General features: G+C 40.2%; 1 protein-coding gene across 1 annotated transcript in view; it reads right to left on the minus strand.

Annotated features, from left to right (window-relative positions):
• Nucleotides 1-290: 290 nt before the first annotated feature.
• The window catches only part of LOC146003731 (uncharacterized), a 44,969-nt gene continuing 28,463 nt past the window's right edge, over nt 291-16,796 (minus strand). The window contains exon 2 of the mRNA XM_083142125.1: nt 291-4,741. Coding sequence (XP_082998251.1) covers nt 2,303-4,741 — 2,439 coding nt within the window. The 3' untranslated portion in view covers nt 291-2,302. The remainder of the gene's footprint in view (nt 4,742-16,796) is intronic.

Consider the following 16,796-nt stretch of genomic DNA (forward strand, 5'->3'; position numbering starts at 1 on the left):
ATTTTTAAACTTTTTCTTCGATCTAACGCACTTTTTACTTTGGTTATTCTGTTCATATATTAATTAAGTAAACTTTTTTCTGTTACTAACCCTAGCTTACCCGTGCCGTAGGAGAAACTTACTTACCTTAGGGAGGGGGAGGACTCAAAGGTTTATTGATCACTAAAATTCAAGAAACCATGTTGTTATTGAATCACTGCTTCCTTTGTTGATTATATATGTGCAGTTACATAATAATTACAAAAATTACCATCATGAATAAAAATAATAACCAATTATTGCTTGAGTGTCACACACATATATTTACCATTCACTAAAACTCACCAAAAATTAATAATCTTTCATTAATGCTTTTTTGTTTAAAGAGATGCAGTTGTTTATTAATTTTAATAGTTACAAGAATTACCATCATTACCAGTCAATTAGACACTGGCACGAGTGTGTCGAATGACACACACACATTCAAAAATGGTGCCTGATACGCCCACCAAGTGCATTTTGCCTCCTATTGACATTACATTTGTGTTTTTATGAACAAAAATAATACAAACATATTTGGAACACCCTAGTGAACAATGTAATTTATTTTCAATTTTTTGTACAAATTTTCACTGTTTGGCCTGACAGCCCCTCGCGTAAGCTAGTGTTAACAATAAAAATAACAAGCTTTCTACATTTTTTTATAAGTTGAAATGAATAATTCAAATTTCCAGGGGGAGATCGACGGACCTGTTCGACGCCCATGGCTGCAGCTGTCGTTATCCGCTCGTGTTCCTCGGGTCGATCAATGCATTATACAAGGAAAAAGTAGATTAATAGCTCCCCCCGACTCCCCACTCATTCTTATCTGGTGCCATCACTCGTTGGCGCTTCGTCTCCTAAGCTGTTTGTACAGTGGGATCCATGAGTATTGCCGTGCAAATTGTCCATCACCATGTTCGTGCACTTTATTTGACCCAATAAGAGCTTCAAGAATTAAAAGAAAACTCAAAACAAGCTGTTGACAATTTCTTCATCAGCATACATAAAAATCCATCGCTTAAAAACACATAGGATGTAAGAGAAAAATTAATGAAAATAGTCATGGACAATTTGCAGAGCAATACTAGTAGATCCCACTGTACACAATCAAATAAATCACGAACAAGTCGTTGAATTAAACGCTAAAATCGACAATTGAAAGTCGTTGAATGCAAATCTTGAATGGTCTGAAATTGCACATGTGCACGATCAAAGAAATATTGAACAAGTTCACAGTTTACCAAAACGTGGCAGTGTGTACGGCACGAAAAGAAATAAATAAACTAGCGATTAGCCGTAACAAAGATAATAATTTTATATCCAAAGGAAGATGTAGGGTATATTACGTGTAGAAACTCGAAAGAAGTATGATGATGTATTTTCTCGGTATTAATACGTAGTCTGTAATCTGAGACACCAGAAAAACAATGTGAACGCAACAAAATAATTTTATAAAAATCTCATTTCTACAGGTATACAGATAGTTGTTTTTTATTGTGTTTATCTAAATTTCAATTTAAGGTCAACACAAAATATTGTTTTTTACGGATGGTTGTCAAATATATTTTAATCACATTACTCACTGCTGTAGAAATATTCATCATTCTTCTTTTGTATAATTGCGAAAAAGAAATTAATACAGAATGTTTCTTTATTCTCTCGCAAGTCACAAACACGTGTTTACACTTCCCACGTTGCTTTAATGCTTTCTCCATATCACACAATAGAAATAAATAGCATTCTGTACCTCGATGCTTCTTTTCGATAATCGATTTTAACAGCATGTGCTCTCCTCTGATTGGTCAACAATCAGGCTTGGATGGCGTTATTTAGAATCGTTCCTAATTATAAATTCTTGGACCTAACCTTGCATCCAATAAGAGAAATGAGGTGGTCTCTGACGTCATTTCCTTTTAAGCTTTCAATTTAACGACTTGTTCGTGAGTCATTGATCGTGTACAAGGCGCTTTGTGGTCCTTTTGCAGACCCTGCTAAAAACACCGATTAAGCAAAAGATAAAAGAACATAGTGTGGTACACAAACAGCAGGTAGCTATATACTTATATATTGTACACTGGTCATTATGGATACAATATAACTTTTAAAAAAGCAGTGACTAAGTTGGTTTATCTTACTCAATAACTGTCGCAACCTGAAGTAGTACAGTCACTGACTATTGCACCGGAAGTGCACGGATAATTTCACGTATATTGTTCTGGACTCAAACACACTGCGATAGTTCAATCTGCACTAGGCTGGGTAGCATTTTCTCCTTGATAACTTATGGTTGAATTTGCGCGGTTCCCATAAACTGACCTCTGAACGCGCTTGCGTGTGATTGGATTGACGAAAGCGGTTCGTCAGTTTTCGGATCAACGATTTGCACCGAACGAAATGGCTGCGTGAAGCCGAAGAATTGCGGTGCCCTTGAAGTCGTCTGGTCAGACTCCTGGAACTTTCCAGAAAGCGGGATAGGAACTTGAACTGGTGATGATTCTGCTGGCTGGTTGTTCACTTGCAGCTGGAGTTTCGGAGTGTCTGAAGAGTGCTGGACCCTGATCAGCCTCCCGCTGGGTTGCAGGGTTGTTGGTCTTACGGTTGTGGTAGTGGTGTGCGAAACGGCGTCCTCTTCCTCTGAAGACGAGAGACTGGCTGGAGTCGTTGTCGTCACAGGCCTCAAGTCTTGAGTACTCTCAAAGGTACTCACTCCAGCAACTGGAGCCGTGTCAACTGGAGGATCTTGTGGAACGAACCGCAGAAGCGTTGGTTGCTGGAATCTTGGTTCGTACCTCAAAGGCGGTTGTTGTTGAACAAGATAAGAAGGGGTTGGTTGAGATTGGATACTGTACGATGGACGTTGAATAGGTGTTAGGTATTGCCTTGATGGTGCTACTGGGGCCTGAGGAATGTACCTTGGTCTTGGGTTGAATGGAATTTGAAACTGCGAAGGTTCAGGGTTTACAGAAGCAGCAGGTGCGAGGTAGTACCTCTGCCTCTGTTGTACTGGTTGGTACTGCTGTCCCGCTGGTTGGTACTGCTGTCCCACTTGTTGGTACTGCTGTCCCACTGGTTGGTACTGCTGTCCTAGCAGAAGCTGAGCCAATGCAGTCAGCATGCGCTGGGCAAGGTACTGCTGTGGTACTTCTTGCTGGTATAGTCTGGGAACTTCTTGTCGGCTTGATACCAGCTGGCGTTGTACCAAAGCTTGCTGGTAATCCGCAGGAAGGGTCGACTGAGGAGGTTCCTGCTGATAGGGGTCATCCAGAAGTTCTGGGGGAATACCCGACTGGCCCAAAGTTTGAACCAGGGCTTGCTGGAAGGGGCTGGGAAGATATCTGGTTGATGGAGGAAGATATTTCTGTGGAGGAGGCTGATACTGGTTCACTGGCTGATAACGGTGCGGTTGCGGTTGGTACTGGAATTGGCTCGTTGTTAAGACAGTTGGATACTCTGGCTGTGCAGACACATGCTGGAATCGGTGAACTGGTCGTCTTAATAAGGGTACAATTTGAGATTGCGGTACACGGCTGCTATATGTGATTTTACGAACTGGTGCAGCAGGAGGAATGTATGTATGTTGTGGAGGAGGGGTATGGGTATGCTGTGGTGGAGGAATGTAGGTATGTTGCGGGGGTGGGATGTAAGATTGTTGTGGAGGGGGGATATATGAGTGTTGTGAAGATGGAATGTATGTGTGCTGGGGAGGAGGGATGTAGGAATGTTGTGGGGGAGGGGTGGGGAGGTACACTGGACTTGCAGCTGGTGGTGGTGACTGACTTTGTTGACTTCCTGAATGAGAGCGAAGGGTCTGTACCGTGTACCCTTGCCCGCTTAAGATCTGCTGGAGCTCGTACAGTTGTTCAGGGGTGAGCTGCTTGACTTGGCTCTGAGATGCCTGGCCTTGATACCGAACCTGCTGGCTCCCTGGCAAGAAATGGGATCGGAATGGAGTCTCGGGGATTCTTCCCGCGAAAACATGCGCCTCGTCTCCCGACGCGGCTTCCTGGAGAACCAGATCGGGTTTCGACGGGAACACGGCCGTTGTTTGATCGGGAAACTTCGCCAAGCGGTTAGGTGTGTTGATGGCTCTTTGGAAGAGAGGTTGCACTCTCTTGGCGTACAGGAGAGTGGTGTGTGTTGGGAAATCTTCATCTTCCTTGCTGATGTCATTGTCGACAGGGCTCTTCACGGTCTTCTTAGTGGTGGTTTCAGGCAGTGGATCCACGTAACCGTCCTCATCTTCATCTTCACTGAAGCCATCCAGATCGTAGTTCACAGGTTCTTGCTGTCGTGCCCGGCTTCTTCTAGTTTGAGGAAGCGAGTTGACGATCGGCCTGAAATCGAAAGGTGTCCTTATAACCACCGGTCTTCTTGCTTGTAGTAATGGTGGTTCCGTCACTGAGGGATCTGGAGCTGCCGTCGTGGATGCTCCATTTGCCAGATTCCCGTCTGCTTGAAATCCGGTGCTGTTGCCAGCCGAGTATGATACTCGACGGAGTACCCCTGTTTCGTCAATGAACCCGAACATGCCCTTCACGTTACCGAGGACATCTCGCGTCTCGATTTTGAAGCTCCCGTCAGCTGCTTCGTATCCGAAAGTGTAGCTACCATCATCATTGATTCTGTTGATCTGCTTCAGGATTGGCACAGGGGATGGAGATGACGGGTTGGCTCGATATGTCTTTTGCTCTGACGTCACTATGGCGAAAGTTGCCAGTAACTGAAACGACAGAGAAAAATATAAACGTATTAGTGATTTTTTATCCATTCCCCTTTTTACATATGCGACCGTCCCGGACGCTTTGAACCATATTGTCCACAATATGTTGAAAATTTTGCCAATTACAGTGTTCAACAAATAAATCTCCGGATTTTCTTTCCCAGGTTCTACATTTCTAAAAACCAGTAGCGTACGCAGGATTTCATCAAGGGGGAGGTTATTTCTAAAACTTTCTCCAAATTCACATTACCTTTGATTTATTATACTTTTCTTAAATAATAATAATCACAATTAATTAATAATACTTATAATTAATTAATTAGCTCAATTACTACTAATACCACTACTACTATTATGTAGTAGAGATCTACATAAATATAGCATTTATGAAAACAATAGAATGAAATTACTTTCTAATCATTCGATTTTTATCAAATACTGGGAGCATTTTTTTGTTTCTTTGTTAGGAAATAATTGTCTGGTCAACGAGGTGAGATATTTTAAGGGTGAAGAAAATCCATAAAACAAGAAAATATATTAAAATAAATTGAAATAATCAAAGTATGGAACTCATCCAAGGAGCTGCGGTGGTTTGGTCGGTAGAGCGTCTGACAATCACGCGGGAGATCCGGATTCGATTCCCGAAATTGGTTGGAATTTTTCCGGCTTCTTCCCCGGCATAAATGTCCTCGATAATTCACATCTGGATTGTCTCACTGTTCTTACCAACAAAACATTTGTCGTTTGAATAATTGTCTAGTCAACAAGGTGAGACATTTTAAAGAGAGACATTCAAACGTGCTGCGGTAAACAATACAATGGGAAGGCGGACTGGTGACTGTATTCTTGTCCGCCTAGCCTTTGTCTATACATTAGCCTCTAACAACGAACCAAGAACTTTATTAGTTAATTCTCATTGTTCACACAAAAAAATACATGTTCGTTGAACACTGGCGTACGTAGAGGCATGGCCGATGGTTAGAGGCACATATTTTTGGTAAATAAAAAAGCAAAATTTCAGTATAAAAACAGAGTCAATTTCGGGTTCAAAAGCTGTAAATAAAACGAAATTTCGTTGTTATAGCGGTGAAAAAGCGGTATATAAAATTACATTTTGGTTTTAAAAATGTGAATATAATCCCAAATTTGATTTAAAAACTGCACTATTACACAAAATAAACATATCCCTTCTAATAGCACATTAAATCATTACCAGAATGTTATGTTTATTCCTGTATAAAGGGGTCCATTTTTGCTTCTCAAATATTTACAACAAAATTAATCAATTTTCCGTGAATTGCATAACACACAGGATACTTCAGACTTCAGAAAGTGTCGCGTCGGTATATAAACGGTAAATGTCGTGTTTAAGAGTCTGTTTCGCATTTTGCAGTTCATTTCGCATCATTTCGTGACAAAACAGGGTAGGAAAATGCACCTCACACCTTTCAGAAACCTTAAAAATTAACATTGCAATGTGTTATTTCAAATTTCGTTTTATTTTTGTCAAAAACGAAATATGCATGCCTCTACCGATGATGCTACAGCCCCTACCAAAATTTTGAGAAAATCAAAATTTTCAAATAAAAATCCGTTAAGAACTTTAAAAAATCAAAATGTGTAAATGCGAAACCTCTTTTAAAGTGAGTCCCGATTACCATTTTTGTCTTTGAATACAATTTTAATAGACTGAAAAGCTCCAAAAATACGAAGTATTTTATTATGCATCGTGCCCTCCAAAACGAAGCCATGCCCTATCCACATTTACTATTCCGGCCCCTCCCAAAAAAACTGAGATAAAAAACATTTTATTTCTCTTTTAAATCATAGTTACCCTCATATTTCACTTTCAAGAACTTGTGCTTATTTTCAAGGCATCACTCTGAAAGACGCATGTGCTTGGATTGCTGTGCTTTTCTCCATGCTCCATGGAAATAATAATTCAAATTATTATTATTAGTATTAGTAGTAGTAGTAGATGTAGTAATAGTAATAGTATTGTCCCAGATCTTTGACTGTGATAAATTGGCCATTTAAAATTTTTTTCACAACATTTTTCATAATATTTCCCAAGCTCAAGGGGGGGGGGTTAAACCCCGTAACCCCCCTTTCGTAGGCCACTGCTAAAAACATTACAAACCAGGGGAGGGTGAATTTATTCCCTCTCACAATATACTGGGTGATCCGTTTGAGATGTCAGAAAAGTAAACCTTTATACACAAGAGGTTAATGTACGTATCTCCGAGCAGCTTGTTGTAATATAAGCAGGAAGGATGTGAGTTTCGAATGAGTGGAGGTTTACTGACTTGAGCTGCATGCGGTAGCATGCATGTGATACTTGAAAATTTCGCATACCATACGGCATACTGTGTGCGCTGTTGTGACGTGATCACGACCTTTGTTACCATGCACATTAGCGCCGCCATGCGGCTGAAGTCTGTAAACCTCCACTCATTCGAAACTTACATCCTTCCTGCTTATATTACAACAAGCTGCTCGGAGATACGTACATTAACCTCTTGTGTGTAAAGGTTTACTTTTCTGACATCTCAAACGGATCACCCGGTATAATTTTCAGTCATAGTTATTTTTTATCATCAATGATTTTCAGTATCAAAACTTAATTTTAAAATTTAAAATTAATAACGACAAGTAATGACCAATATCTGTTTCTTGGCTGCTACACCATGTAAAATTATTTAACTAGTATTTGGAAAATAAAGCATTACAAAAATCTAAACTCTCGGCCATTGCGCCTCCCCTCTTTTAGATTTCTGGAAAGAGTTAATGTAATTTGAATGGTGAAATTGTAGAGCTATTTTATAACAAAAAGTATTGTTTTCTGTGACTTACAGGCCGTATGTTACAGCAACTATTAGAGGAAAAGGTCTAAATATGGGCCCCCCTTTTTATTTTGTCATTTTCGGAGGAAAAAAAAAAATATATCAAGCACCTGCCTTTAAAATGCATATCTATGAAACATATACTTAAATGTAATAGCATGCTAAAGTATAGAAGGTCCCATTGTTTTTTAAAAAAGAGCAATTTTCAAAAAATGGTAAAATGATGTATTTCAAAATTGTGGTCTAAATATGGGCTACTAGTGGCAATATCACAAAAAGCAATTAAAATTAAAAAACAGTCATTTATCGCTAAAACATTAGAAAATTCATATTTATGAATATCACGCGGAATGGGAAAAATCGAAATTAAGAAAAACATTAAAATATTTGTTGAAAATGTGATCTCAGCATTAGACATCATGTCATAGTCCATATTTAGACCATCGCGCTATTTTTCTTCTTCAATTTATTTTCGCTCTCTGTGGTACATATTTCACAAACAAATCATGCCATTATAAAAGCCCACATTTGTTTTATGTACCGCTAATATCATAACCTACACAAATCAGATGAGAATTCAGAAAACGCTGAGTTAAAACATACCTGCAAAAAGTTTTCGGAGGTGGCAATTCTGTAACAGCGTCCAAGGCCGAAACTAACCACCACTTTCTCTTGAGAATTGGCAACCTTTGCCCTTGACAGATAACCAGTTCCCGTAGCCTCTGCTAGGCTGCAGCACCCGGGAGCGCTGATAACTCAAAAACCCATATTTAAATCTTCGCTGTACTTGCAGTCGACGCCAGCCAAGCCGTTTTCAAAATTTCTTGTCTTGTTTTTTAAAAAAAACAACAAAAAAACGCTCTCTCTATCTCTCTCTCTCTCTGTGTGTGTGTATCGAAGCGACTCTGTTACCAATCTCACCAGCAAAGTCCCTAGGTTTCTCGGCTTGGACATGGGTGTTCCTTGTGTGTTCACTCATCATCATTGTCACGATTAGCCAGAATTGGCAGAAAAGGCGACGCTAAATAACAAAAATACGCAAAGCAGAATACGAGAGAGAGAGAGAGAGAGAGAGAGAGAGAGAGAGAGAGAGAGAGAGAGAGAGAGAGAGACGTTTTCGAGAGAGGGCAGTGACTGCATTAGACGTGGGGACCAAAGAGGGGCTAGACGGTCGACCTGTCCGAAGTAATCAAATGCTACCCACACAACACAAGGAAATGTGCATAAATAAATATTCTTGTAACTGATGGTATTTGTGGATATATTAAACGCAACTGTCTCCACAGCAAATATCCCAGACCCCCTCTGATTTTCCCACTCATTTTTCTGTCGGCGTCACTGCAAGAGGGGTGGAGAGATCGATTTGATAGGAATTATCATTAATCGTTGTTCTCTCTCAGTAGTGAGAAAATTAATACCTAACTGCATGAACTTCCAATAACACTGAAATATGTACGAAACGACATCAAAATGGGGCCTCTGCGTCATTTTGTAATCGAGACAGGCCCGTAGCCAGAATTTTATTTCGGAGGGGGTTGATTTTTTTCAGTAGTTGCAACCTATTGTACAATATGTTTAATCCTGCTAATGCTAAGGTGGTAAAATTAATTACCGCCATAGTACACTTTTTAAATGATATATGTGTAGGATTTCGGGGAAGGGCTTCAGCCCCCCGAGCCCTCCCCCTGGCTACTTGCCTGAATCGAGGGGGGCTCCGGTACCCTTTTCTACACCCTCGATTTCAGGCACATTTCAAATATTTTCGTGAAAATATTTAGTTGCTCATAACAAACTGCGTTTGCAAATAGGACGGAAGTTAATTTTTTAGATCTACGTGCTACGAAACTTACGTTTTTTATAAAATTAAAATTCCTTGCGTAACGTCAAAAAGGGTTTTCAGAACTTTATGATGGCGAATGATGCATTCATGTCACAGGCGCAAGTCTGAAGATTTCGGATGATCGATTTATATCACAGGCGCACGTCTGATTTTTTTCTTTTTCTTCTTATGATTGACTTGTGCAATAGGAACATTTGCGATTGCGATATGTTATTTGTGTGATATATTGGCGGGTTGGACATTTCAGACATTGAATTTCATTTATGCGACTTCAGAAATTGGAATTAATTATTTCTTTTTGGCAACTGCAGGCCGTAAAGGGAAGGGTTGTTTATTCTACAGTAAATGACTTGTGGGATGGGATAATTTGCGACTTCTTATTTTTATGATGGGAAGGGAGTGGAGGGTGGTATTTTGCGGAAAAGGACAACAAGGACTTTCAACGTAGGACTTACTTCATTTTTGGACATACAAATTGAACTTCCACCCACAATTCAGTGCCTGGCCTTGGTAAAAAGAGGTAAGTAACCTTCTTAGGTTTAATTTTAGCCTTCATTTTTGGTATCTTCATGTGTCAATGCGGAAAACAGTGAGAAATTGTGTGGGGGGCAGGTGACTCCGGCCAATTTCTAACATGCCTTTAAAAGATACTCTATAGATAAAGGCGGGGCCGCGATAACGGTAGGGGGCGGAGCCCGGAATCGGTGAGAAATTTGGACTCAACCATTTGAAACGACAAAATCTCAACTTTAAACGGCTGTACAGCCGTAACTACTTCTTTCCGCGCTCCATTTTTTTTAAATTCACAATTAGGAAAAAAATAATTGAAAATACGAGGGTGTAGAATAGGGTACCCGACACTCGAGGGGTCCCGGGTACGATACCGGTTGGGGCATATAGTGGTTAAAATCTCACTTGAAAGAGCAGGTCCAGTCCCGATTAGCCTTTCCGTGCATAAAGTGGACTTAAAAACTCAAAAAAGAAATCCAGAAAGAATGAGGAAAACGCTAAAGGGGTATGATCCATACTTTCGTATGGTCTAGAGATCGGTGGTGGACGGGGTCTGAGCCCGAGTGGTGCACGCGCCCCATTGAAACTGTCGCCAACCGCTCTGTTATCTGCTTGCCCAGCTGCCTGCCCTGAACACATTTGGCAATTTTCTCATTTGTATCAGGTTTTCTCATCGGCTCTAAGTAATTACATGTAACAAAACTGGCGTCGCTGTTTGCTTTGTTTCGTAATTACTTAACTGTTGGGAATAATTTTTATCGTCCATTCTTCTAAGCGTACTTCCTTCTTCCTTTACATTACGCGTCGGTGGATTCAGCTGTTGCTGTTCAATTTGCGTTACAAATACAAGGAATAGCTTACGGAAACTACTCGTATGATCCACCAATCTTTAACGTTCCAAGCTTTTTTAGCGTCACTTGTCTTGCAACTTGTGGCTAATCAGTACGCTGAGGATGAGTGATGAATAAATGAAATTGATGAACGGGCGCACACAAGTAACATCTATGCAGTGATATTTCCACACACCACTATACCTCTTCCGAAATTTGCTCAACACTCCATTAAAATGTTTCACATATGCCCAATTTGTGGTCATTTTGGCTCCAAATATACCCTCAACCCCCCTAAATACCAACTTACATCCCCTCAGATGGAATATTCTGGATAAAGCCCTGCATACATGCCCAGGCCGGGACTCGAGTAAGTAAGAGAAGTAACTTCTCGAACACAGAATTACATAAGACTTGTCAATCCTCTGATACAGGAATGGAAATCATACCTATTTATTTACCAAGTAGAGGAAAGCCGAATCTTAACCAAATTCACCGCTCTTCGTAAAATAAAACTTTAATCTTATCACCATTCAACATCATTTTCACCAAAAAGTGACAGAAATGCAAAGTAAAATAAACCAAATCAATCAATCATTAAATTAAAACTTTCACTAGACACACACACCTGCTAATTGAATTCACATATATAACAAGTATTGGATAGCATATGGACACTGTTCTTTAACAGTAGAATTAACTTCTCTGGACTTACGAAAATATCCTCTTTGGTAAATGTCTGTTATATAGGATACACATTAAAATCGGATATTTTGTGTTTCGGATGGTTCGTACTTACCAATTATGTATTGCGGAACATAGTTGAAGGTGCCATTATGCTTTTTACACGAAAATTTTACGTTGCGGAACATACAATATGGCGCGCACAGCTGTGTTTATTATGTCATCTCATCACAAACCATTGACGGATAGCCCCAAAACCATTGACGGATAGCCCCACGAACCATTGACGGAAAGCCCCACGAACCATTGACGGATAGCCCCAAAAACCATTCACGATAGCTCCACGGACTATTTCCGGCAAGGTTAGGTTAAGTTGGGTTAGGTTAGGTAAGCATAGTAAAAAAAAATCTCGTAAAAAAAAAAGGGCACGTTTGGAAACACTGGCGAGACCGCGTGATTTTCGACGCTCGCGCCATCTGCAGGTACATAATGGAAACAACGGTATAATGTTGTCGCTTTGCACAAAATGCAAGTTTATTATATCAAAAGTGCTTATTTCTTGTTGTGCAGGATTCTACGGTGAGAAAATACCTCCACGAACTTTCAAAATGCTACAGAAACTCATTTCCGTAAGTAGTTTCTTCTGTAAAAATGAAAAAATGTGTCTCCGATATAACAGACATTTACCTCCTCTTTTACAATGTTTGTGTACGTTCAGTCTGTACAAGAGTTTTAAACACCTTCACTATGTCACTAACACAAACCTATGCAGCAAGATTTTACCCACTGAAAACGCGTACATGAAGCTTTTGACCTCAATTTAGTTTTTGCGTGTACTATCTTAGAGATTATTCTTTCACACGAAAATATTAGAGGCGTAACTGTATCAACTTGCCCCCCTGTGCGCATGCCTATGCTAAAGTTTATATATACCTATATATATTTATATATATATATATATATATATATATATATATATATATATATATATATATATATACACACCGGGTGTCCGAAAAGTAACTGTGCAGTGCAGTGAGAAAATAAAGATCGTGTCCTCAGTAACGCCATCTGGGACCAGCGGCGGCGCCAGGATTAATCATCTAGGGGTGCTGAGGGGGCAAGGAAAGAAATTTAGGGGGTGCGATGCTGAAAATAAAGAAAACATGAAACACACATGCAACCTTTCAAAACTGGGGAAGGGTTGCAAGGACAGTTTACTTTCCCTTGGTAGATAAGGTTTAGCATAGTGTGGGGGCAAAAATAGCAAAAAGCAGGGAGCAACTACATCCCTAATCGCCGCCTCTGATTAACATAAATTACTGACTGAAATGAAATCATATGTGTGAAGTATATAACTTTAGATTGACATCCATTTTCCAGGGAGACTGTGCCCCCTTGCCCTTCCCCTGGACGTCCATGATGATATGTATTAAGTCTTATACTCCAAGATAGTCATACAGTGCAAACATTCAGATACAGGTTACAGTCTTATTGAACTATGTAGTGAAATACAAAATGAAATTACCCTTGTCGTTAAAAACAATTTTTGAACCTTTTCAATGTAACCAATGGAGGTACTACAAAATACATAGTACCTTCCGTCTGCTACTTCAGGACAAAACGCGAAGTTCACAGCAACTTCGTCTTCGTTAAAATCCCTTCTGCCGCACTATCCCCAACAACGAACTGTAAAATTTCTTCGTGAACATTGGCATCTTCCTAACAGGTTTTTTTTTAAAAAAAGCCTGAAATGGTACGTTTACTAGACATGTTACGTGGAACAAATACATAGAACGTGTTAACAAGAAAAGCACCCTTCACGTTACAACTCGCATTAACTACAAATTTCCCGATACCTTACCTTTGAAAGCAGCTGAAATTTTTGTTTCAGTGCGAGGAAGAACAAGCAGGAGGAAAATGAACAACTCACATGAAGCTATAGGCAATTATCGAAAACCAAACAGACCACTTGAAGAAACAAACGAAGAAATATTCATAACAACAATGCTGACGAAATTAAAATCGGCCGCTGCTCTTTATAGAGGCTGCCGCCAGTACAGGAAAGTATGTGTATCGGCATCTCTTTCAGTGCTTGCCTGTTGCAATAATAACGGTCTTACTTCAGTACTTAACATTCGGCGCTCAATATGACGACATGACATAATATGACACTCTAAGGGTTCGTGTTTTTAGTTGAACGTAGGGGGTGCTGAAGGGGTGCGGAAGAAAATTAAGGGGTGCGCAATTACCCCCTCGCGCCCCCTGGCGCCGCCCCTGTCTGGGACTCACATCATCATACTAGTCTCACTCCAGTGCAATGTCTCCAATTTATCACACGTTTTTCTGTGGGGCTCACTCAAGGGACAGGTATACGAAAAGTATCCTCAGACACTGGCAGAGCTGCAGAGAGCCATTACCCAGCACATTGGACAGATAACTCCAGCAACCCTCCATAAAGTATCTAACAATATGCAGCGTCGTGTGCAGGCATGTCTTCAAGTCGGAGGAGAACATTTCCAGCATCTCCTGTAGAGAAAACTGCACTGCCGTAAGTACAACTTCAAATTCACTTCATCATTTCCACTGCACAGTTACTTTTCGGACACGCTGTATAATTATATTTTAATAATATCTCTCAAGTAACACGAAGGTTTGTAGTGACACGCTAGCAGAACACGTGATCACGCTTAGAGAGCTTTTTCCATATTTCTTCGTCTTCACTGTGATATAATTGGTCGGGAAATTATATGAGAAGCAACCCTCAACTTATCTTTTCTCTGCTTTTTGATCTGGCGCGTTTTTTCCGGAATATCCTGTAAAATGTTCCTGACGTCATCAAAAACTCTCATCCACGCTGACATCTAGCGATAAAACCAGTAAAAGCAACGTAACGCTGCTGTTTTGTTTCATCATATGTGTATTTCAAGCGGAACGGTGATGAGGATGATAAAACGATCATTTTGTTTAACAAGACCTAGTTCACAAGACAACAAGAGATGGCGGGAAGCACGTGTTACGGAATAACCTAACAATGAGTGGCTTTCGTTAGAAGCACAATGCAGAATTTTCTTGAATTTCGGTGCAATAAATAACTCAATGCTTCGGCCTGTGACGCAAGACCATTAAGACAAAGAAAAGGCGTTTTATCATTTTGCCGGTGCAGTTCTTGCTGTGGAAACGTGGGAAGATTGTGGGATATGTTACCACAGATCCAAGCACCCGTGGGTTTTCAGGGGAAAGTAAAGCGTAAGGCCCATCGGACTGGATTCGTCCTTCAATCGCAATATTGTTGCAAAGGATTGTATCAGCTGATCTGGGTAGTCCCCACGCTTGGTTCCCATGAAAAGTACAGCAGTTGGTGTTGCAAGAGTCGATGTGTTGTTAATGAGATTTCGTCGTGTTTAACATTAGAATGAGGACTTTGCATTCGATGAGTTGTTGAAGGTTAACTTGAGCTCTAAAGACTTATGTCATCTTCAGCTATATCTTGAAACGACTTTAGAATTCTGCACCATTACATTAGCTTTTCCCCGCGGATACAACCCCGATAACATGTTCCGAATATGCAGAAACTCGTACATGAGTTGTGAATTTTTACCTACGCATATGAGGAGTTTGAATACAAATATTACAATTATTAAGATAGGAAATATTTTCTGCTTTCAATATTAAAGTGACCCGTGGCGCAACAGCCCGTCAGCCCGTGCGGGCGAGAGCCAGGGCCTACCTACCTATGGTCAGCACGACGAACCCCCGGACATTCTTGTAAGCTTCCATGGCCGGGTTAAGCTACTCATTCTTTGTTCCCCAATTTCCTGACTCGAACCAGCGTGCGTCCCGTATCCCGAGCCCAAAGCCTGACGCCTTGGACCGCACGTCACGGTGCGATACATCATAGTGACTTGATTTGATTTATTGTGCTTGCTTTTCTCCCACTTTTGACTAATCGCTAAGATGAGGATGAGTGATGATATGATGAAATTGATGAAGGGACACCCACGAAGATCATCCACTAGGCCGGAATTCGACCCCCGGCGTGGTAGCGCGCTGTGCTAACCACTCCACCACTGAAGTCGGCCTATAGTGACTTAGGAACTTGTGCTTTTAACTTAAACTTTCAAGTACACTGGTGTAAAAATAAGCATTTGTCATTGTCGGGAATTCTATTTAATGTTGTGTAGTTTGTTATTTTGATCAATCTTAAAGTTGTTTGAAATATAAGCTGATCGTATATTAAATTAGTTTTTAAGAAATAAATATACAGACATGGATTTATACTGAAATGTTGAATCCTACAGGTAATAACATTAAGATATGAATATATATCACACACTGTTCACATTCAAGAGTGTTTGTATAGGCTACATCATGTCGAAAATATTTCATTACATGTATAACAACCATTCTTTCATAAATCCCTGAATTAATGGGCGCTCAAAAATTAATTTTGATAAAAAGACCAATGTTGTTTTATCGGCTCCTACAGTCTATAACGCTGTCGCCTTGCAATCAAAGCGTCCTGGGTTCGATCTCAGTGAAGGCACATGACTCAGTGGCAGGCCCGTACCCAGGGGAGGGGCCATGAAGGCCATGGCCTCCCTCCTCGAACTACGAAATATTTAATTGTGAACCTACATCGACAATTTTTCAAATTTGTAAAAATTTCCATTTCATCCTTGCATAAATGAATGTGTTTGTTGTGTAGGGAGGCCAGAAGTCTGGAGTCTGCAATATTGGATATTTTTAGTTTTATTACCACTGATGCAAGGCTACCTGACGTCATGACTTAGTCAGGACAATCGATTCTTTTTAATCCCTGACCCGACATTGTTGAACTGCAGTCATGTTGCGAAATTGTCCATTCTTCCTTGTTAACTCACATTTACACATGATCTTTATTTTATTAATCAACCCTAATACGTAACATTTAATTCACAAATATATATTATTTTCTAAATATAGAATTATCATGGCTGTTCAGTGATGCTGGTATAAGAAAATTAAAGGAAATTTGAAAACATTGTTAATTTGTGGAACCGGTACCATTGAAATACTTATGAAAACTGAACGTAAACAAAAAACATGAAGCTATACACCGTGTGACAGTCTTTGTGTCTGTCTAGCTCTAATATTACCGTAGCATTGGTGGTCACATCTAATACTCCAACATTAATTTCGCCGACCACCCTGGTGGATTTGTTATCTCAGCGCGCTACGACCGCAGGGGTTCCGGGTTCGAATCCCAGCCAGGACATTGGTGTTCTTTGTATGTGTGGTCCTTCATCAATTTCATTATATCATGGCTCACGATTAGACGAACTTGGCAGAATAGCAACGCAAAATAA

The sequence above is a fragment of the Lepisma saccharinum genome, chromosome 20 (assembly GCF_977018435.1).
Source record: "Lepisma saccharinum chromosome 20, izLepSacc3.1, whole genome shotgun sequence".
NCBI classification, from domain to species: domain Eukaryota; kingdom Metazoa; phylum Arthropoda; class Insecta; order Zygentoma; family Lepismatidae; genus Lepisma; species Lepisma saccharinum.